The sequence below is a fragment of the Marmota flaviventris genome, chromosome 12 (genome assembly GCF_047511675.1).
Source record: "Marmota flaviventris isolate mMarFla1 chromosome 12, mMarFla1.hap1, whole genome shotgun sequence".
Lineage (NCBI taxonomy): Eukaryota > Metazoa > Chordata > Mammalia > Rodentia > Sciuridae > Marmota > Marmota flaviventris.
The window spans coordinates 102,550,701-102,573,852 of NC_092509.1; the positions used below are offsets into that span (position 1 = coordinate 102,550,701).

Consider the following 23,152-nt stretch of genomic DNA (forward strand, 5'->3'; position numbering starts at 1 on the left):
GCTTCTGGCCGTGGGCTTTCAGATCTGGCTTTACCCCAGGAGGGCTCGGGTGGAGAGCGAGTGGTCTCCTGTCTCTTGCCGACCCCCTCCGGCTAGGAGCGAGCGGCGGCCTCCTAGCTGGGCGCATTGGCGTCCGGGGGAGCTCGCTCGGGGAGCGCCGGCGGCACTCGGGGCCTCTCCCTCAGCTGTCATTTTGGCGGCTTTTTCACTTCAGGAGGTTTCAGCCTCGACAAAGTTCCGGAGCCGGATTGAAGAATGACTCGTGCACGCGGAATGGGTGACAGCGTCAGCACTGCACTTTATTGGTGAGCTGCTTTGTGTTGGTCCAGGACTGGCCGTGAACTTGGCTGTGGCCTGTGTCTTTAAGCACAGACGTGCTTCGCACTAGGTGGTTGACACTCCGCCGCGCTCGGGCTTCGGAGCTGTTGGCCTTAGGGACTGGTGGGGTGTACCCAAGTGATTAAGCCCCTTTCTGCACGGACTACCTACAGGACAGACAACTCGGGGTGTCCTGGTTTGCTACCATGAATTTTAAATGGTACTTACAAATTATCATTTAAATGTAGTGATACTGCGTCCGGGCAATGGTGCGCACACCTGTAATCCCAGCTTTTCCGGAGGCAGAGGCCGGCCAGCCTCGGCAATTTAGCGAGACCAAAAAACAAACAACAACAACAACAACAACAACGGGGGTGTAGCGCGGTGGTAGAGATCCCTGGGTTCAATCCCTAGTACCGCAGAAATAAATAAAACTGTAAGTATAACCTCATTTGTGAAAAACTCTTTTAAAAGACTAACAGCACAGTAGTTGGGAGTAATTATAACTTTATTCCTTTCAGTGGAAATGGTATTTTCATGTTGGAGCTCTGTGGAATACTTATGTTCGATTAAACCAATACTTGGTTAACAATTAAAGTGCACTTCAGCTTTGTATTAGGGCTGTCATGCAAGAGAATTATAAAGCACTATTTCAGTCAAAGCAGCTTAGACTTGCTGGGGAGACAAGAAATTCACACCAAGAAAATAAATGAACAGGGGCCAAAATGAGTGGTTCAGACTTGGTGAGGAGAGCTGTGTGGCTGCTGTATCTCCAAAGATTTTACAGAACATTCTTGAAGAATTTTGCTGGACTCCTTTGGAAATGAGATCTCTCTCTCTCTCTCTCTCTCTCTCTCTCTCTCTCTCTCACACACACACACACACACACACACACACCTTCCAGGAATGAGCCACAATACAGATAGAATCATATAATGTAGGCATTTCAGGGGCAAAAGATTTGGAAAAACCCTCTTGTTTGAATTTTCGAACAGGAATTTTTGCAAAAAAAAAAAAAATTTTTTTTTCAAACAGAATTTGAAAGGAGGTCACATTCAAACATGGTCTTAAAGGAGGTGGAATAGGAAATGTCAATTCAGACAAGTGATATAGTTGATAGGCAGAAACATGAAGATTGAATATATTTATATCCTAGGTTGGAGAGGAGAAAAAGGAGAAGCTGAATTTCGACAGACTTAAATATCTGGCAGAGGAGTTTAGGATTTATATTGTCATGAGGTTTTTGCTCTGATAACTAACAATAGAGTGCTATTTCTGGAAAAATGTTTCACTCTTAGGGACTCTTGGTTGTGGTTATAAAAATATAGACCAGCCCATGGCTTTGGGAATGCATGACAAAGGCTGTTGAAGGAAGAATTTGATAGAATGTGCTGAATGACTACTTGTGAAAGAGTGGAGGTGGGGGACTGTAAGCATTTAAGTTCTCCTAGAAAATTGATAGGAATTTGACAGTGGGCCAGTTAGCTTTTGGAAGGAAGGAGTTGAATTTAATTTTGAACATACTGTTTGTGGTATCTATAAAGTATTCATAAATATGGCTATAGCCAATGAGAAATGTAGCACTTCATGAAAAAGTTGAAGAAGGGGAAGGAAAGAAAGAATTATTTTATAGTGGGTAGAGGAATCTGTGGAACTGTGAATATGAGTTAATCTTTTAGTGTTTAGAATTCTGTCTTATTATTATTTTTATGTAGACCATGGATCCTTATGTTGCATCAGAATCAACACCTGAATTGACTCCTAGACAAAGTACATCCTCAGGTCTTAAAGATTACCTTATAGGTGCCACGCCTCTGCAAAAACGATTGGAGTCCGTTAGGAAGCAGACTTCATCTGTCCCAACCCCACCTCAAAGGAAAATTCCCCAGTGTTCACAATTGCAGGTATGCTTTGTGTTCTTTAAAAGAAAAGAAAAAAAAAATATATATATATGTTGTAGATGGACACAATATCTTTATTTATTTATTTTTATGTGGTCTGAGGATTGAACCAGTGCCTCACACATGCAAGGCAGGCGATCTCTCATTGAACTACTGCCCCAGCCCATGTGGATTAATAAATAATTGAGACTATCTGAGCAAAACATTTCAATTTTTGTTATTGTTTATAATATCTTCTTAACCCTTCACTAATAAAATAAATGAGAAACAGTTAAATAATTTTATAGTATTAGCACTATATTCTTGTCTTTTATCTCCTTAATCTGGATCATTTCCACAGTATTTTTCTTTATATTTTTTTATTTCTTTGTTGTATGATGTTAACACTTTTTTTTAAAGTACAATCTTTTCTCCCCTTTTTAAATAGAATACTGCTCATTTTGTATTTGTCTGATGTTTGCTTGTGATGAGAATGAAGTCATATTCTTTGTTGGAGCACTGCACAGGTGCTGTTGTGACCTTCATTGTAGCTGTTTTTATCAGTGTTGATGCCTAGTATCTCTTGGGATAGGAGTCAAGTTTTGCATTTTTGTAACAACTTTCTTAAAGAAAAATTACTGATGCTGGTAATGAAAGTGATAGCTTTTAGCCAGAAAACAGAAATTTTATATGAAGATTGGAATGCCCTATTCTGTGCTTCTTTACCTTTATAATAATTTTGCCATATATTTTGATAACTACAAGAAAAAAGTGTAATTGTTTCAATAAATGTTCTATCCCGAACAAATATTTTTTTCTCAAGTAAAGTTTTAAAAAATAGATGGAGCTGGAAAGCATGGACTTTTCTGGGGAAAACAGACAATAAAAATCGGACAGTATTTTATTGTCACTCAGTAATTAAGTGCTGTGAAGAAAAATAAAGCAGATATATATCTATATCTTTATATAAAAAGATCTTTATATATCTTTTTATATAAAGATATAGAGTGACAAAGTTGGAGTGGGTACAGGTGCTACTTTAGTGGAGTAGCCTCTTGGGTGGCATATTGGGAAGAGATCAGAATGAAGTGAAGGAACATGCCATTCGAACTCCTGGGAAAGAGCATTCTAGAAGGGAATGTTCAGCGAAGTTCGAAGATCTATAAAAAATCTTGCAAACCCCACTTTAGTTTGATCTTTGGGAATGGAAAGATTTGGGCCTCAGTTATAGATTTGTATAAATACTTAAATCCTTTGATTCTTTCTTACTAATGTTTGTTAATTTTTAAACTTTTTTTTTCTTTTTTAGGAAGATATTGATTCTCAGAAGGTTGCTTTCCTCCTGCATAAACAATGGACTTTATATAGTGTAACTCCCTTATATAAATTCTCCTATAATAATCTTAAAGAGTATTCTAAACTTCTGAATGCATTTATTGCTGCTGAAAAGCAAAAAGGACTTGCTGTGGAAGTGGGAGAAGACTTCAACATTAAAGTGATTTTCTCTACTCTCCTGGGAATGAAAGGAACACAAAGGGACCCCGAAGCATTTCTTGTCCAAGTATAGTATATAAACAATTCTTGTTTCCTAGGGCAAAATGATCTATATTTTGTTCTTTTTAAAAATTTTGCAGTGCTGGGGATTGAACCCAGGGCCTTGCACATACTAGGCAAACTTTCTACCACTGAGCTACATCCCCAGCCATTTTTTAAAATTGTGAGACAGGGTTTCACTAAGTTTCGCAGGCTGGCCTTAAACTTGTTATCCTCCTCTCTTAGCCTCCCAAGTAGTTCGAATTACTATGCATTACTATGGCCAGCAGCATTTTCTTGGTTTGGAAATAGTGGTATTTTCTTACTGTTTTTTAAGTTCCTAAGCTTGTGATTTTTTTAATGTATTTTATGTGTTATTTTACCAAAGTGTAATAATTAGATTATGGCCAATGTAAATTTTTTTAACATATATGTGTATGTGTAAAATTATGTTAATTTTATAAAACTTTGAAAATATGTAAAAGTACAAAGAAAGTTAATGATCATAGTTAAGCTGGTGCATGCTTGTAATCCCAGCAACCTCAGGAGGCTGAAGCAGGAGGATCATAAATTTGAGGTCAGCCTTAGCAACTTAGTGAGACCCTGTCTCAAAATAAAAAAATGAAGAGGACTGGAGCTATAACCCAGTTGTAGAGTGCCCCTGGGTTCAATCCTTTGTACCAAAAAAGAAAAAAAAGAAAAACTTTTTTTTAAAAATCACAGTTAAAATTTATGGTATTTTTACCAATCAACATTGTAGATAATTATAGATTTTATATATATATATATATATATATATATATATATATATATATATACACACACACACACACACATATACATACACACACACACACACACACACGTATAATTCTCTGATTTTTATTAGGATTCAATTCCTAAAAGTAGAATTTTAGTAAAGTATATAACATTCCATATAGTGATATATCATGCCATGTTACTCTTAGAAATGTAATATTTTAGAAAGGTAGCATATAATGGCCTGTGCCTGTAATCCCAGCAGCTCAGAAGGCTGAGGCAAGAGGATCACAAGTTCAAAGACAGCCTCATCAACTTAGTGAGGTCCTAAGCAACTTAGTGAGACCCTGTCTCAAAATGAAAAGGGCTGGGATGTGGCTCAGTGGTTAAGTACCCATGGGTTTAATCCCCACCACCCCCACCCCAAGTAAGGCTATCTTTTGATGAATTTAAAAAAAGACCACAGATTTATTTTGTTATTTGTAATAAAGTCTCTTCTGAATTTATTAATCTTAATCACTAATAAGAAAATGAAATCCTCAAGCAATTAAGAAGACTGGATTTATTTTTTTATGTAAATCAAAGGTCAGCAAAGCATGGTCTGATCTGCTCTTTGTTTTGTAAATAAGGTTTTATTGGAATGTAGCTTCTTTCATATGCTATGTCTTATGTATGTGTGGCTACTTTGGGGCTGTGATAGCGGAGTTAAATAGTTGCAACAGAAACCACATGAACTGCAAAGCTTAAAATATTTATTATCTGTCCATTTACAGAAAAAGTTTGCTAACTCCTGGTATAGGTCATGGTATTGGCAAAGATCTCAAGGTGTTTGAGGGTTAGGTTCCATTGTTTATAGCATAAATCCTGAGTTAACAGTGGATTAAAAATGATAGGCTCATTGTCTTCCTGAAAAGAAAGGGTAAATGAAGACAAACTGTCCAAGGCTGGCATGACGCTTGATGATGAGGTCATTAACAACCCAGACTCCTTTCATCTTTCTTCTCTACCATCTGTAGTGGATGACTTCCATTCTAAAGGTCACCTTATGGTCCAGGGTGGCTCCTGGAGCTATAAACATTATATTTAAGTTTCAGGCAGGAGGTAGAAGGAAGATGAGAGGGACAAACAGGAAACCCAGAAATGTGAATCTTGCTGAGATTCAGCAACTTCTGCTTACATCCTAGTTGGAAAGGAAGCTGGAAAATTTTTCTTTTTTAGTGGGACTTTGCAACTTTAAGTAAAGGGACTATTTTATTGTAGAAGGAAAAATGGATACCAGGTAGTCAGCAGTCTTTGTCAAGTAAAATAGCTGATGTCAGAGACGTTTTGAGACTTGTATAGCATAAAGATGTTCTCATGAGGATTAGAAATGATATAAATTCCTGGTACAGTGTTCTGATAGTTTTCAAAGTAAATTTCAGGGTTTTTATTTTTTTAATTTTATTAGTTGTAGATGGATACAATACCTTTATTTTATTTATTTATTTTTTTAATGTGGTACTGAGGATTGAACCCAGTGCTTTGTACATGTTAGGCAAGCACTCTACCACTGAGCTACAACTCCAGTCCTGTAAATTTCATTTCTTGACAAGGTTATAGGACTCTTAAGTTATGAGAGTCTGATAAATATAGCATATCTGAGCTTCAAGGTATGCAAAAGTCTTTCATAATTTCTTAAATAAAAAGGAGGACTATGGTGAAAAGAAACTGCTCCAATGATCATCTCTAATGGCTGTGATCTTAACCTTGGCTTGATCAATATTTAAACAAATCTTGAAGGTATTTATTATGTTACAAAGTTTGAGGGATTAGTCAGTAAGCTGGGAATATGATCAAGGTCCTCAACAATCTGAATGGATTGGTACAATGGGCTAAATTGAAAGAGCTTAAAATTTTAGTAGAAGTTTAGTTTATACCTCAGTCTAAGCTGGGGGAGATTTACCTATTTACAGCAAAATTGAATATGTAGGGCTAATTTTATAAAACTGTCTACTAAAAATCAGAAAACTGTAATCTAAGATTACACCAATAGAAGTGTAATATAGATCAAAGATGATGATAGTCTTGTAATCAGATCTTTTTTGAAGTAATCATGTTAACTTATGAATGACTCATGCATAAGAATTTCAGAAAAGAGTGTCCAGAATAGTAAGATAATGTGAGTCTATTTAGGAAAAATGGTTGAAGAAACTGGTTATGAGCCAGGCTTGGTGACTCATGCCTATAATCCCAGCAACTTGGGAGGCTGAGGCAGAAGGATGTTTTGGACTAGCCTCAGCAACTTAGATCCTGCCTCAAAATAAAATTAAAAAGAGCTGGGGATTTTGCTCAGTGGTAAAGTGCCCCAGTTCCCCATTCCTGCACTACTCTCACAAAAGAAACTGTATATGTTGAACTTGGCAGTATATGTGGTAGGGATCATGAAATAGTTGAAGGGCTTTTCCTGTGGAGGAGAGATTAAATTTTATTTATTTTACATGCGTATAAAGAAGGCAGGTCCATTCGGTGGAAACTACGGGGCTTGATGTATGGAATTGCATTTTAAGTTGATGGAAGGAGTTGCCTTAGAAAATGTTGGTATCTTCCCCAGTGGGAGAATTCAACATGTTGAATTTGGTGACCTTACAGTCCCTTCTAAAGTTGAGATTTTTTTTTTTTTTCAAGATACTGTACCTAATTATTCTATGTAGGTATCTCTTTTTTTTGCATTTTCATTGCACCAAGATCTTGCCATATGACATACCTCTATAAAATATTAGAAGAAGAGTCAATTATTTTTATAAACCCTAATAATGACTAGCAAAACTATTCCTTTTTTGTCTTTTGAACAATATGTCATTTTATTTCTAATGTGCTAATTAATTTTGGGAAGATGTAATTTAGGAGTAAATGTACTTTTGAACTTAATGAATTTGTTTTACTTTTACTTTCCCTTGTAGATTTTGTCAAAATCTCAAATGCCATCTGAGAACAGAGAAGGTAAAGTGTTATGGACTGGTTGGTTCTGCTGTGTATTTGGAGATAATCTCCTGGAGACTGTTTCACAAGATTTCACTTGTCTACCCTTATTCCTTGCAAATGGAGCAGAGTCTAATACAGCCATAATTGGAACTTGGTTTCAGAAGACTTTTGACTGTTATTTCAGTCCTTTAGCAATCAATGCATTTAATCTTTCCTGGATGGCTGCTATGTGGACTGCATGTCAAATGGACTGCTATATGTCTACTACTGAATTTCTTTGGTCTGTTCCCTGTAGTCCTCAAAGTCTGGACATTTCTTATGCAATTCATCCAGAGGATGCAAAAGCTCTGTGGGACAGTGTCCACAAAACACCTGGGGAGGTTACCCAGGAGGAAGTTGACTTATTTATGGACTGCCTTTATTCACATTTCCATAGGCATTTCAAAATTCATTTATCAGCCACAAGATTGGTCCGTGTTTCAACATCTGTAGCTTCTGCACATACTGATGGAAAAGTAAAGGTCAGTTTGAACAAATCTGATTAAGTAATTTTTTTCTTCTTATTGGCAGTTTTCAACATGCATGGTGACTTGATCATCACATTGAAGAAAAACATTTGAATGTATGCCAACTGAAGATAATAGAGATACTTTATTTTATGCTTTATAAATGATTTATCAAAGTCTTCAGCCTTGTTTGTGCAGCCCTATAATGGAAGAACATTATACGTGTATACTATAGACTTAGATGATAATTTAAATTATTATTCTGTAATAATATGAGTTATAATTCTTTCAAAATTGTTTCTTATCAAATTTTGAAATAATTATGAAAGTTATAGAAGAGTTCATGTTAGAAAGAAATTTATAGCCAGAAACACAGAAAAAGGTATCATCTTTATATTTTAGGCTTTTCTATCCCCATTGGAAAGGACTAATAGACACATTGTTTTACTCTCTTGAAGTGCTTATTACAAGAAATATCAGAAATAGAGTTAGTCCAGGACTGGGGTTTGGCGCAGCGATAAAGCACTTGCCCAACACATTGGAGGCCCTGGGTTCGATCCTCAGCACCACATAAAAATACATAAATAAAGCTATTGTGTCCAACTACAAATAAAAGATAAATATTTAAAAAAAAAGAAATAGAGTTAGTCCCTAAAGCATATTTGACAATAGAGCTATGTTATGCTCTCAGTGAACATTTCCTATGGTCTTGTTATTGTGTTAGGAGATTTTTTTGTTTCTTTTTTAAATTGATACACATTTATGGGAGTACAGTATGATAATTTATGACATATGTACAATGTTAGTGATCTGATCACAGTAATTAGCATTTCCATTCTCTTCATTTATCCTTTCTATGTGTGGGAACCTTCAGACTCTTCTAGTATTTTAAAATATATATTAAGTAGTTGTAGACTATAATTACCTCATTGTGCTACACAACACCAAAATCAGTTCCTCCTATCTGATTATATTTTCGTACTATTATCTAATCTGTCCCCTCTTACCTCTACCCTTCCTAGCTTCTAGTGACCACTGTACTGTTTTTATATGAGGTGAACTTTTTTAGCTTCCACAAAATGGAAAGCTTATATTTGTCTAGAGGACCTTAATTGTGTGTATGTGTATATATGTTTTATTGGGGATTGAACCCAAGGGTACTCTGCTCCATTCCCAGCCCTTTTATTTTTTATTTTTGAGATAGGGTCTTGCTAAGTTGCTCAGCGTGTGCCACCGTGCCTGGCTGGCCTTTAACATTTGCCTCAACCTCCTGAGTAGTTGGGATTACAAGTGTTCACCACTGTGCCTCAGCTGGGTGTTTTTATCCACATTTTATTTTAAAACAAGAAAACAGGTCAAGGTAAGTTTAAGTGATACATGGAAGATAGCTTAGTAAGGAGAGAAGTCAAGATTTGAACTCTCTTAGGTTCCAAGAGCACAGTTTTCTATAAATTATCTTTTTCAGAATGGAAAGCTGGGAAATAATTTTAAGGAGAAGAGATCAGCATTAAAAAGGAAAGAAATAGAAGATATAAAAATGATAGTGTATTGAATGTGCCAAATTCAATGAACTAAATCCAGAAATTAGACCAGTGTAACACTGATCATTCAAATATCAAACTGCCCTGCTATAATATTATTCTAATTTTAAATTTCTTTCTTTCTTTCTTTCTTTTTTACAGATTCTGTGTCATAAATACCTTATTGGTGTGTTGGCATATTTGACAGAACTGGCAATTTTTCAAATTGAATGAGTGAACAATAAGTTATGGATCATATACTCTTTTCTCACTAATTATTTGGTTAGTTGCTATGCTGAAAGGGTCTGCAAGAGAGGTGGGTATGTATCGCTGCCTCTGCTTTCCTCACAGTAGCTTTAGAGTTGCCCAGATGAAAGCCAAGGAGGATTTAGAAGAACAAGGACTGTGGCACTGGATGAACCACAGCCACGTGCTTGTACTGGTCATGATGATCTCAGATGCCAATGCCTAGGAGCAATGTTGTGTTGTTAATTTCTTGGTTATCTTTTTAAAAAATGTTTTTCATATCAAACTTTTAGAATTCAAATGTGATATCTAATATTGGGTTTTTTTGATTTAGATCTTTAAAACATTTAATCCCTTTAAAGCATTTTAGACTTGCAGTCAAAGAATTTTCGTCTTCTAAAGACATTTTGCTAGCATTGTTTTGCTGTAGAGAACTGGCCATCAAAATCCTCTCAAAAATTCTGGCTGGGTATGATGGCATATTCCTGTAATCCCAGCAGCTTGGGAAGCTGAGGCGGGTTCAAAGCCAGCTTTAGCAATTTAGTGAGGCCCCATCTCAAAATAAAAAATGAAAAGTGCTGGGGATGTGGCTCAGTGGTTAAACACCCCTGGGTTTAATCCCTGGTACCAAAAACAAAACAAAACAAAAAAACCCTCTCAAAAGGAAAATAAAGATTAATAGACTTTTTTCAAGCCACTAATATGCTTCTGATTTTAATATTGTTCAATTCTTATAACAGTGTTAAATTAAATATTTACTTTTAAAGTGAAGTAGTGTGTTTCTCAGTGTCTTTGTTTTTTGTTGTGCGGCCCTGCAATATCTTGCAAAATTTTATGTGTGCATTTATGTTTTAATTAACAGTTTTACTCCTAAGATTCTATCCTAAAATTTCACCTGCTAATAATAATAATAATAATGCAAAAGGAAGATTATTTATTACAACAGTATTCATAATAGCAACACTGAAACCAATTCAAATGCCCATCAGCTGAATCTGTTTGAATGAACTATAAGTGCCAACTCAATTATTATGATGCAACTATAAAAGAGTGAGGAAAATAATCTTCATGCTCTCATAGAGTGATCTCCAGGCATATTATATGTGAAAGAGTAAGATGTGATGTATGTAGTGTATGATATGCTACATTTTATGTAAGGGATGAGGGAAATATGAGTTTATACGTTTATTTCTTTATGTTTTCAAAAACCATTGGAAGAGCCAGCTGTGGTGGCACATGTCTGTGATCCCAGCAGGCAGAGGCAGCAGGGAGGCAGAGACAGGATCATAGTTTGAGGAAAACTTGGGCAATTTAGTGAGACCTTTTCTCAAAACAAAGAAATAAGGCCTGGGGATGTAACTCAGTGGTAGAGCATCCCTGAGTTCAATCCCTAGTATTATAGAACAAGCAACAATGAAAAGGTAAACCAAAATAACTAATAAATGTGTTTACAGATGAAAGGAAAGAACTGAGTAGAGGAGACACTACAGAAGTTAAAACTTTCCTGAACGTTCTTTGGTTATAGTTTATAATCATATGAGTGTTTTATATAATTATGAAATAAGGGCTGGGGATGTTGCTCAGAAGTAGAGTGCTTGCCTAGCATACTTGAGGCCCTGAGTTCAATCCCCAATACTGCAAATATTAAGTCAATAAATTATGAAACAATATTATATCAAAACGGAAAATACAAGATAATGCTCCCCTTCCTGCTGTGGTACTGGGGATTTATCCCAGGGGATGCTCTACCATTATGCTACAACAACAACCTTCTTTTATTTTTAGAAACATGGTTTTGCTAAGTTGCTAAGGCTGGCCTTGAACTTGTGATCCTCCTGCCTCAGCCCCCCAAGTTGCTGGGATTATACAGGTGTGCTCCACCATGCCTCGTTGCTCCTGTTTCCTTCTAAGGATTTTGTAGTTTTAATTCTTATATTTAGGTCTAATTCCCTTTGGGATAACTTTTATTTTATTTAGTGTGAGGTAGAGATTCAGATTCATCCTTTTGTATATCAACATTCAGTTGTTCTAGCACCATCTGTTGAAAAAACTATTGTCATTAAAAAATCAATTGGTTTTAGATGTTTGGGTTTCTTTCTGAACTTTGAATTCTATTTCACTGATCTATATGTCTGTGCTTGTGCCAGAATCACAGTTTTGATCACTGTAGCATTGTAGTGAGTTTTAAAACCATGAATTGTGAGTCTTCCAATTTCAACTTTTTTTTTTTTTTCATGGTTGTTCTGACTCTTCTGGGTCTTTTCCATAAGAATTTTAGAATCAGGGCTGGGACTGTGGCTCAGTGGTGAAGCACTCGCCTAGTATGCCTGAGGCACTGGGTTCATCCTCAGTAGTTTTTTTCATTGAATTCCTTAGGATTTTCTATGTATAAGTTCAGCTTGTTCTATGAATAAAGGCAGTCTTACTTTTTAATTTTCAATATTTCTTTTTCTTTCCAAATTCCCTCAAAGTTCAATGGTGAATGAAGTTGGGAGGATGTACATTTTTATCTTCTTCCTGGTCTAAGTGCAAAAGCATTGAGTCTTTTTTTAACTATTAAATATAATGTTTACTGCGTCTTTTTTCATAGATGCTCTTATCAAGTTAAGGAAATTCCCTTTGCTGGTTGATTGAGGGTTTTTATTCTGACCTTGTCAAAATTTTTTTACCAAAAAAAAAAAAAAAAAATCATCCATTGAGATGTTTTATGGTTTATTTTTTCTTTTGCTCAGAATCATATATTGCTAGCTCTCTACTGGGCAGGCCAGGAAGCAATGAAAGCTTATTAGCGGTGAGCGTTACTGATGCTCAGACTGTGGTCTTTAAGTATTTCCCACTAAAGGTGAGTGTGTGTGTGTATGAGTGTGTGTAGTCCTGGGGATTGAACCAAATGCTAAAGCACACTATAACACTGAGCTACATCTCCAGCCCCTAAGATTTCTTAAAGTCTATTTCAGGTTTGGGACAAGAAATGTGGAATATATTTTATGTATCAAGAAACAAGGTAGCTATCTATTTAAAGTTGTGTCAAGGATGGATTCCAATATGATTATCAAAAAGATAATTTTCAAATGCTGAGTATGTAAAAATTGAGCTCATACTAATAATAAATGCCATTTTATAAACTCATGCTTTACCTTTGGGGGTTGCTATGGAATAACTTCTGAAAATTGGTAAGTTGAAGGGGTTTTTGTCTTTCAAATACATTATATTTCAAGATAAATGATTAAGGAAAGTTTTTCTTTATAGAGGTATCTCAGCCAATAAATGTAAATGAATGCCCAAAACTTCCACTGAAATAATGTGTCTAATCATCAATCATTATTAATATCTATGAAAATCAGTAGGTCAGAGTTGATGGGGTACTTTATAATAGATACAGCTGGTAGCACCTGAACACACTGCTCAAGCTCCGTACCCCTAACAGGGACTGTCCAGATAACATGTTCTGATTGATGCAATGAGAGAATACCTATGAACTAGTTCTATAATTATTTTTTTTAAGAGAGAGAATTTTTATTTTATTTTTGAATAGCAAAACCTAGTTTATTTTTTAAAATTTTTTTATTAGTAGTTCAAAACATTACAAAGCTCTTAACATATCATATTTCATACATTTGATTCAAGCGGATTATGAACTCCCATTTTTACCCCGTATACATATTGCAGAATCACATCGGTTACACATCCACTTTTTTACATACTGCCATACTAGTGTATGTTGTATTCTGCTGCCTTTCCTATCTCTACTATCCCCCCTCCCAGAGAGAGAATTTTTAAATATTTATTTATTTAGTTAGTTTTTGGTGGACACAACATCTTTATTTTATTTTTATGTGGTGCTGAGGATCGAACCCAGCGCCCTCTGTGCATGCCAGGTGAGCACGCTACCGCTTGAGCCACATCCCCAGCCCCTTCTATAATTATTTAATTTGAATCTTCTTTAATTTTTAAACAAATTTGAACATAAGATAAAAATATGGGTCTTCTTTTCCCTTTTTTTTTTTTTTGGTGGTACTGGTAATTTAACCCAGAGCTTCACACATGCTAGGAAAGTGCTTGACTACTGAGCTACATCCCCAACTCTTCTTATTTTTAATTTTGACACAGGGTCTAAGTTGCCAAGGCTGATCTTGAACTTGTGATCCTTCTGCCTCAGCCTCCCAAGTCAACTGGGATTTACAGGTGTGCACCACCATGCCTGGCAGAAATACAGGTTTAACCATGTCTATTACATTGGGGATACACACATAAAACTATAATAGAGAATATAGAAAAATTGTCAAGATGATAGGGTGAAGGAACAAAAAAAATTGATTAAGTAAGCAAAAGGAGAGGAAAAAAGAAAACCAAAGTATACTAGTAAACATTAAATAAGATGGCAATTAAGGAAAAATTTTTTTTTAATATTTATTTTTTTTTAGTTTTCGGCAGACACAACATCTTTGTTTGTATGTGGTGCTGAGGATAGAACCCGGGCCGCACGCATGTCAGTCGAGCGCGCTACCGCTTGAGCCACATCCCCAGCCCTAAGGAAAATTTTTGATTTCATTTTTTTGAGAACATGGTAAGGATTTTTGTCAAAACAAGATAACAGACTCAAGTTAGGTGTTCTGATAGTTCTGGACTCCAGGGCTTCTCTAGGAGAACAACTTCTCCTTATGTAAACAAAATGCTATCCACAACAGAAAGCACCAAGTATTCACGATAGTGTTGAAGACAATGAACATGTACAGGGAGAAGAAAAAGTTCCTCAGTTTCATTTTCTCAGGATATGTGTTGCACTAAAGGTATGAGAATCATCTTGGTGAAAATGCTTTTATTATAGAAAACTTTATTCTTCTAGTGCCGGGTTTCTGTTCTCGAGACTAAAAGGCTCAGGGGTCACTCTAGTTAAACTGGGCTAACTGGGCTGCACGAAATAACCACACAAGAGACACAAATACCTTTTTTTGGGGGGTTGTTGTGACGGCCCCTCTGACCTTAAGGGTCCACAGAAAGAGCGAGAGCACACGCTGACCCCTTTTATTGAGGAGAAGCTATTCAAATGAGGCAAGGGGTCAGGTTTCAGGGGGCTGAGTCTATCTTCATGATGTCCACTGTCAGCAGGGTGATTGACATCTGGGTAGGCCATACCCAAGGGCACAGTAAGAGGAGGGGACCCACACAAGGCACTTCCATGGAAGATTCTATCCTAAACAGGGCAAGGGGTTATATTACAAAGGAACAGGTGAGCATAGCTTCACCCATGGGGCTGTAGCAAGACACACCCATTTCTGTGACTGAGCGCCTCAGCACCCAGCTGGAGAGTGTAACTCAGTCACCCGTAAGGTTGGCCTCCCACATTCTAGCTCCCCTCCAAAAAAGTTTGAGGCCCTGACCTGGACAAAGAAACCAAAATAACACTAATTTTACAGGACCTTAAGTCTATAATATAACTGTACTTACCATCTCTTTTATTCTAAAAAGGTCGAACATCTGGGGCCTGAGTGGGTGAAGCTCAGTGGAAGAGCACCTGCCTGATGTGTGAGGCCCTGGGTTCGATCCTCAGCAGCACAAAACAAAACTTAACATCTATTCATCATTATCATATCCATAGACTTAATTTTTTCTCTTAGGACATTTCCACCCAAATTGGAGTTAAACCACTGTAACTTTAAAGTGCAAGGAAGTATATGCAAGATGAGTGTTTGTTCTGTGACATCCCTTGAACAGCAGTGGCCCAGGAGGAATGAAGGACTGGCTTCAGGACAAAGTTAATCAAAAAGCAAGGAGACTCCAGTTTCAGCCTAGAAAGAAGAGTCCCTGCCAAATCTGGCTGTTAACTATGCTCAGACCCAAAAGAGGCCTTAGGTCCCTCAAATTGACAAGGCTGGAGCACAGCATTGGCAGAATCTAGGCCAAAGTGGCCCAAACTCAGAAGGCATCTCCCTGCTCATGCTGATGGGGGTAAGAAGAATCAAGAAGCCTGGGTTTTAGAATAACATAAACATTATTCACCTAGTAAGCAAAGATCAAAGTTCTGGTCTAGGTTAAATAATAATGGCAATGAGGCCCCCAGGCCACTGCTGAGAATTTTTTTTGTCTGATTTTAAAGCAATACAAAATGGTTTCTTCTACATAAGGGCAAACTTTGCACTAATCTTTCTTAAAACCAATTATGTCTCTAGCTCTAGCTTCAGGTAAGAGTTTTTTTTAAAAAAAAAACATACCATGTCTATCTCATAGGAGTGGAATGAGGAGCAAGAAACCCTCCAGCCAGTATCCCTGGGATGGAAAACACCCTAGAAGCCAGAGTGTATGAATGCATGCACGTCCCGGGGCTTGAGATTGTGGGTACCCAGCAGTTGTTTCTTCCCTTCAATCATGGGACATCCATCTTGGGTGGCTTGAAGATTGCTGGGTCTTCAGCCATTGGGGTGGTCTGGGCATGGATCAGCTCCAGGGAGAGGGCTTTTTTTTTGTAGGTCTGGATGGCAAAACCTCCAGAATCAGACTTCTGATGATATGATATGAGCCCAGAGAGGCTCCATGTATCTGGTGAGTCTCTGTCCTCCCCAATGCCAGGGCTCATGGTGCTAGGCCTCGGGCAGGTAAGGCTGTAGAAGAACAAGAAGTGAACCAGCCTCTGGGTCTCTGCTTGGGGAGGGTGCTTCTGCCCCTCAGAGGCACATGGTCTCCCCCGTGGTAAGGCCCTTGTGGAGCATGTTGCCAGCACCTCTCACCCTGCTGAATGCTGTCCTGAGTCTGTTTGGTGATCAGAGAATTCATGATGACATGGATAGCTTTAACCGTCACCTCTGGGACCTTATCTGTACTGTGGGCAACTGTTGACTGATGGTTCAGGGCAGAGGGATACGCTGGCCTTTCCCTCCTCTGCCTTGGCAAGGTGTTGATCCTTGTGCTCTGGATCACTGGCATGCTGCCCATGTCTAATGGAGGAGGCATGGGCACGGGCCCTGGAGGTGGTCATCATAGCTGAATGCCTTGTGGCAGATCCCCATAGCCAGGGGCATCTTGCCAAGAGATCCACTAGGCCCAAGAACAGGCACTTCTGGTTGTCTTGAAACCATTGAAAGACTGGGATTTGGGTTCTTTATATATATATATATATATATATTTTTTTTTTTTTTGCTTTTTGTAAGATTTATATTCTAGAATTTTTACACTGTTTCATCTTTTTTTTGGTTCCAGAGGTTGAACCGAAGTGTGCCTAACCATTGGGCCACATGCCTAGCCTTTTATTTTTCATTTTGAGACAGGGTCTCACTAGGTAGCTTACAACCTAAGTTGCTGAGGCTGACTTTGAACCTGTGATCCTCCTGCCTCATTATAACATGCGCCACCATGCCTAGCATATCGCTTCATTTCTGATCACAAGAATCTTGAAGTAAACAGAGTATAATCACTTAAGTCACTTTATGGATGAACTTAAATCAAAATGGGGATACTAATAGGATTTCTGTGGAAACTTAAATAAATGAGTTTATGGTATTTTTTTTATTTTAAAACAGGTAATTCACCTTGGCCCTTGTAGTTACCCAAAGCACCCTTACCAGGTTAGAGAAGGAAAGGCCAACTTCCCACAGAGGCACAAACTCCCAGACAAGACCCAGCAGCCACCTGAGGCTGGAAGGTCTCCAGAGAGGGGAATGTAAAATGACGATGAGACTAGCCAAAGGTATAGGTAGATCAGTAAATATAAAGAGACAAAGAAGGAAAAGAAGCAGTATTAAACAAAGTCAAGGAGCAAAGAACATTAAGCCTCAAGATTTCAAGAGACTGATTTGACAGGTCTAGAGGGCAAGACATAAGCACTAGACAGTGGGACTACACTGAGGGGTTATTGTGCCACAGAACAGCAGACCTTCCAATGAAACTCAAGCAAGTATGCTGGGAAGGCTGCACTTCTGGAGACCCAGAAACAGTGACAAGAGCAGAAGAGCCTTTATTGTGCTGGATGGTGCTTACCAGGCAAGTGAGCCCTTACTGTGCCTAGCTGAAAGAAAGGGAGAGGGAGGCAAGCCATGTGTCATAGTTTTAAGAATTTTCCAGTGGTTCATGTTAATTGGAATTTAACTCAAAGTACTGCCCATGGGCAAAAGCACAGCCCAGGGCGTGAGCAGGAATACCAGCATCCTTTCGCCTCAATTCAGTCTCTGTGAACCCTCCAGCCCCAACCCCTCCACCTCCACCACTAGTCCCAAGGTGAAATGGTGGAGACAGGATGTGCTACTCTCTCAATTGTCTGTTCATTCTCAGAGTTGGAGGGCAAGTAGTATTTGAAGTTCTGCCTGTTTAGTTCCACACCAAAAAATAAGCAGAGGAAGGAGGTGGACAGAAAAGATGCTGGCAGCCTGAATCTTGCTAGGTCTTTATAGCCGTGTCTCTGGATTTGTAGGCCACTCCTCGACTTTTCAGCTCCCGCACAATTCCCTGGGGCAGACGACCAGTGACAGACACTGCATATACACCTGGCTTGAAGTTACTGACTCGCTGCCACTTGGAGACCCAGCTGTCCTCTGGACTCATCATTGCAATGATTCCATCAAAGGAAGAGCTGGTGCAGTCATATACCATCTCTCGATTACCCTTCATTTGTAGGTATGCATCACAATTATCACAACCGTCATATTCAAACTGGTCTATTGTCTTGACCAGCGAACACAGCAGACAAGCACGCAGATGCCGTAGGTCCTTGGGCACAGTCTCCAAAGCCATCCTCTAGGATACGAAGAACAGCAGAGTACACGGCCACAGCCTCCACACCGCAGGAAGTAAACAGCTCCTCTATATATATTTGGGAGCTGAGTCCCTGCCACCACTGTGAAATGATGTCATAATGATGTTCATAACTGGTGTTAATGAGGAATATTGTCCAGCTGCTGCACATCAGCAAAGCTTCCCAGAACAGCCCATCCAGGGGTTCTGTTCTGCTGCCATCACTCTGTCTGCAGCCTGAACTCCTCTACTAATGAGGCTCTGGGGCGGTGGCACATTCCAGACTAAAGCCATCATGAGGGAAGTGGCAACCCTGCAGGTCCCCACCACTGATCAAGGAGCATAAGCTTCAATTAAGAAAATTTTAACATTGATGGTATTAGATGATATTAAGGAATTATAATATTATCAAGTGTGATAATGCTATAGTATCTATTGAAATCATTCAAGAATGAATGAAATAACATGACTGAAATTTGCTTTAACTGGGGAAAAGAGTAGGAGAAAATAGTTAAGAAAGGGTTAGCAAAATGTCGATGATTTTTGAAATTGGATGATGGGCACGTGGAGGCTCGTGGGTGTATTTTCTATTTCCATGTATTCACTTCTTCCAGAACGTGAAAGATGAAAGAAAAAAGCACACAGAATGAAGGCTGGTTTTTTATAAACTGGTTTTGGAAGTAAAACTAGAAAATGTCCTCCTCCCTTTAAAAATAGATCTTATTTTTAGAGCTATTTTAGGTTCACAGCAAACTTCCGTGGAAGGTGCAGGCATTTCTCCTACACCCTCTCCCTGACATGCTAACCTCCTTCCTTATCAACATCTCCTACCAGAGTACAGACCATCAGACCAGCTGGTGCAGTGGGGGAAGGTTACAAAGGGTGTGAATACCAGGAGGCAGCGGTCTTTGGGGCCATCTTGGAGCCTGGGCACCACACCTGTAACGGAACAAAAGACCTTATTGCAATAAAGCAGCAGCAAAGAAAGCTAAGAACTACTGAGTTGAGAGGCCTTTGTGATGGTAACTGCTTCTTCTCCTGGCTTATTTCTGCACAGTGGCTTGTTTGTTCTTCATTCTGAAAGAAGACATCTTTGTTTTCCCCTAATACCCTATGCTTTCTCGTGGCCTTTATTGGGTATAATTTACACATGCTACATTCTCTTCCTGGAATGTCCTTGCAACTCCCGTCCACTTAACAAAACTGCTGTGTCTTTCAGATTTTCTCAGGCTCAACTTCTTTCTGAGGGCTCTTTCAATCCTCATCAGGGCAACTGTTGAGTCACTCCTGGGCTAATTAAATAATTAGGTCCTTGCATGTTTTATACTGCAATACATTACTTTTAGAATTGCCTGACTCATACTTGAAGCTTGTTTTTTTTGTAGTCTTTATTTATTTTTTTTATTAGTTGTTCCAAATATTACAAAGCTCTTGACATATCATATTTCATACATTTGATTCAAACGGATTATGAACTCCCATTTTTACCCCGTATACATATTGCAGATTCACATCGGTTACACATCCACTTTTTTACATACTGCCATACTAGTGTATGTTGTATTCTGCTGCCTTTCCTATCTTCTACTATCCCCCCTCCCCTCCCTTCCCCTCCACTCCCATCTTCTCTCTCTACCCCATCTACTGTAATTCATTTCTCTCTCTTGTTTTTTTCCCCTTTCCCCTCACTTCCTCTTATATGTATTTTTTGTATAACAATGAGGGTCTCCTTCCTTTACCATGCAATTCCCCTTCTCTCTTTCCCTCCCCCTCTCGTCCCTGTTTAATGGTGATCTTCTTCTCATGCTTTTCCTCCCTATTCTCTTCTTAGTTGCTCTCCTTATATCAAAGATGACATTTGGCATTTGTTTTTTAGGGATTGGCTAGCTTCACTTAGCATAATCTGCTCTAGTTGCCATCCATTTCCCTGCAAATTCCATGATTTTGTCATTTTTTATTGCAGAGTAATATTCCATTGTGTATAAATGCCACATTTTTTTTTTTTTTAATCCATTCATCTATTGAAGGGCATCTGGGTTGGTTCCACAGTCTAGCTATTGTGAATTGTGCTGCTATGAACATCATTGTAGCAGTATCCCTATAATACGCTCTTTTTTAAGGTCTTTAGGGAATAGTCCAAGAAGGGGAATAGCTGGATCAAATGGTGGTTCCATTCCCAGCTTTCCAAGGAATCTCCATACTGTTGAAGCTTGTTTTTCAAAAATATTTTTTAAATGCAAACTTTAAAACATATACCAAAATATTATTAATGCCTACTGAATTCATATGCCAGCAATGACCAATACTTGGTCTTCTTATTTCATCTACATTCCTGTCTCCTTTCTACTTCTCTAAAATCCAAATTATTTAACCCACAAATATTTTACATGCATCTGTAAAAGGACTCAAAATAACAAAACATAATACTATCATTCCTGAAAATATTTTTCAGTAATCCTTGAATGTCAAATACCCAGAAAGAAATTTTCTTTAACTCAAAAATTTTTGTTATTGATTTGCTTGAAACATTATCCAAATAAGGTTTGTACACTGCATTAGATGCTATGAGTCACACATTCTTTTTTCATACTCTCCACTTTTTTTTTTTTTTTTTTTACAAAAACTCATTTATTTTTAAGAGAAACTGATCATTTGTAAAGTTTCCCACATTCTAGATTTTGTTCATTGAATTCCTATGATGTTAACTCACTCCTCTATTCCCTATAAACTGGAAGATTTTGAGCAGTAGTTCTCAAACAGTTTTTCACTGAGATCCTTTTATAGTCTCAAAAACTACTGAGGATTCTAAAAGAGCTTTTGGTTATGAGGATTATATCTAGTGATGTCTATATATTAGAATTTAAAACTGAGAAATTAAAAAATTAAAAATTAAACTTACTACATATTAACATTTTTAAATGATTTTTTCAAAAACAAAATTAGTGATGTTACATTCTTTTTTTTTTTTTTTAACACATCCCAGTAATTTCTGGCCTAAAAGAAGGCAATTGGGTTCTCATATCTGTTTCTGCATTCAATCTTTTGCAATGTATTACTTTGGTGAAGTATATAAAGAAAGCATGGCTCACACAAACATGAAGTTAGAACAGGGAGTATTTTAATAGCTTTCCTGACAATTATGGATATTCTTTTTTTATTTTTTAAAAATTTTTAATTGATTTTTAAAAAAAAATGACAGAGGAATGCATTACAATTCTTATTACACATATATACAATTTTTACACATATTTGTATGTGTAAATATATATGTATATATATTTATATAACAAATATATACATATGTTGTATATATATATTTTTACACATATATATTACACATATATACAATTTTTCATATCTCTGTTTGTATATAATGTGTTTTGACACCCAATTCATGTCCTCATACATGTACTTTGGATAAGGATGTCTATCAAAACTTGACAAGTGTCTGTTGAAATCTGAAACCATATCATACTGTTCCTATAAGATCTATTGGTCTATCTTGCACTTAGAAGGATACTATAATTAATTATACAGTTTGGTGCCACTGCCTTGATTTGTGCTAAGGCTCCAGCAGTCTCACCTACTATTGCTTTTGCACCATCAAATATCACCACAATAAAAAAGGCAAACATGTCTTAGTATTATTAAGAAGATAGTTTTGACTCATGGATTCTTTCATCAAAGAATCTTGGGAACTTTAAGGGTCTTTAGACCACACTTTGAGAACCACTGATTTAGAGGCTTGATCAACCTTAGTTTTGCAACTGTAAGCTTTTAGAAGAAAAGGACTCTTCTTGTTTAGCAGAAGTCCAGATCTTGATCTAAAATCACACTGCAAATCTGTTCTAGGAATTGAAACCTAATGAAACGTTCTTACACATCTTTCTAGGATAAGAATCACAGGTCACTGTTACTGGAATAACCTGAAATACTTAATGTTAGTACAATAAATACCATTTCTTTACATTTAAGAGAATCTGGGGATGTAGCACAGTGGTAGAATGCTTCCTGGCACACACGAGGCTCTAGGTCCAATTGCACCACACACAATACAAATAAAAGAATCTAAGTTCCTAACTTAAGTGGCTAAATAACTAAAATACTAAAAATCAATGAGACAATTTGATTGAAGAGTTTTGTCATTTCTTGGGGCCCCTCATATCAATCATTTCCAGAATAGAAGAGCCTTCGACTTAAAAGCCAGTCGTCAAAACTACTTAACACGGCCAGGAAGCACCATTTTTGCCTTCTGTTTTTTGTCTCTTTTCTTTCTTGTACTTCTTTCCTCATCCCAGTTTTGCTTCCTTTTCCCATCTGTTTCCTACCAAAGTTTCTAAGACTCTACCCCAACTCTCATAGCTTGTTCCAGAGCATCCTCTTCTTCGGTGGTTAAAAAATATTATCTGCAGGCTGTGATTCTCCAATTCTCTCCACTCTTGAATCACTGCCATATTAATTGCTTCCACGGGGAACTTTCTAAAGGAGAGAACTATGTTCCTTTTATCATTTTTTCCCTTTTCCTCAAATATATACAATCATAAAGTCTTGAAAAATATATGATTTTTCTTTGAAGAATGATAATGATGTACTATAGTAAGGATCTCATATAAGTTTTTAGTTTAAAAATGTTTAGCCAGACTAACTTAAATACTACTTATAGTCTGTATTACCTTTCTGTTATTGTGACAAATTAGCTGAGGTAATC

General features: G+C 37.5%; 2 protein-coding genes and 1 pseudogene across 3 annotated transcripts; 1 reads left to right on the forward strand and 2 right to left on the reverse strand.

Annotated features, from left to right (window-relative positions):
- Positions 1-3: 3 nt before the first annotated feature.
- Cenpl (centromere protein L) lies at positions 4-10,494 on the forward strand. 2 transcript variants are annotated; one of them, XM_071619754.1, is made up of 6 exons: positions 4-305; positions 567-754; positions 2,034-2,222; positions 3,508-3,759; positions 7,430-7,972; positions 9,640-10,494. In XM_071619754.1, exons 3-6 carry the CDS (start codon positions 2,037-2,039, stop codon positions 9,709-9,711), a joined length of 1,053 nt encoding a protein of 350 aa, XP_071475855.1. In that variant the 5' UTR covers positions 4-305; positions 567-754; positions 2,034-2,036; the 3' UTR covers positions 9,712-10,494. The 2 variants fall into 2 exon arrangements, with proteins under 2 accessions (XP_071475855.1, XP_027790786.1); XM_027934985.2 differs by lacking the exon at positions 567-754.
- A 5,513-nt stretch (positions 10,495-16,007) lies between these two features.
- On the reverse strand, positions 16,008-16,796 carry LOC114092331 (putative monooxygenase p33MONOX pseudogene; annotated as a pseudogene).
- Positions 16,797-17,646: 850 nt separating this feature from the next.
- Positions 17,647-18,506, reverse strand: LOC114092367 (transcription elongation factor SPT4-A). Its single transcript, XM_027934933.2, has one exon. The coding sequence runs from the start codon at positions 18,442-18,444 to the stop codon at positions 18,091-18,093; it is 354 nt and encodes a 117-aa protein (XP_027790734.1). The 5' UTR covers positions 18,445-18,506; the 3' UTR covers positions 17,647-18,090.
- Between the last annotated feature and the right edge of the window lie 4,646 nt (positions 18,507-23,152).

Excerpts from the sequence above, each read along its gene's own strand:
- Cenpl (XM_071619754.1), top strand. The coding sequence starts at position 2,037 with ATGGATCCTTATGTTGCATCAGAATCAACACCTGAATTGACTCCTAGA. Across the intron at positions 2,223-3,507 it reads CCCAGTGTTCACAATTGCAG|GAAGATATTGATTCTCAGAA; the intron begins GTATGCTTTGTG and ends TTTCTTTTTTAG. Across the intron at positions 7,973-9,639 it reads ATACTGATGGAAAAGTAAAG|ATTCTGTGTCATAAATACCT; the intron begins GTCAGTTTGAAC and ends TCTTTTTTACAG.
- LOC114092367 (XM_027934933.2), bottom strand. The coding sequence starts at position 18,444 with ATGGCTTTGGAGACTGTGCCCAAGGACCTACGGCATCTGCGTGCTTGT.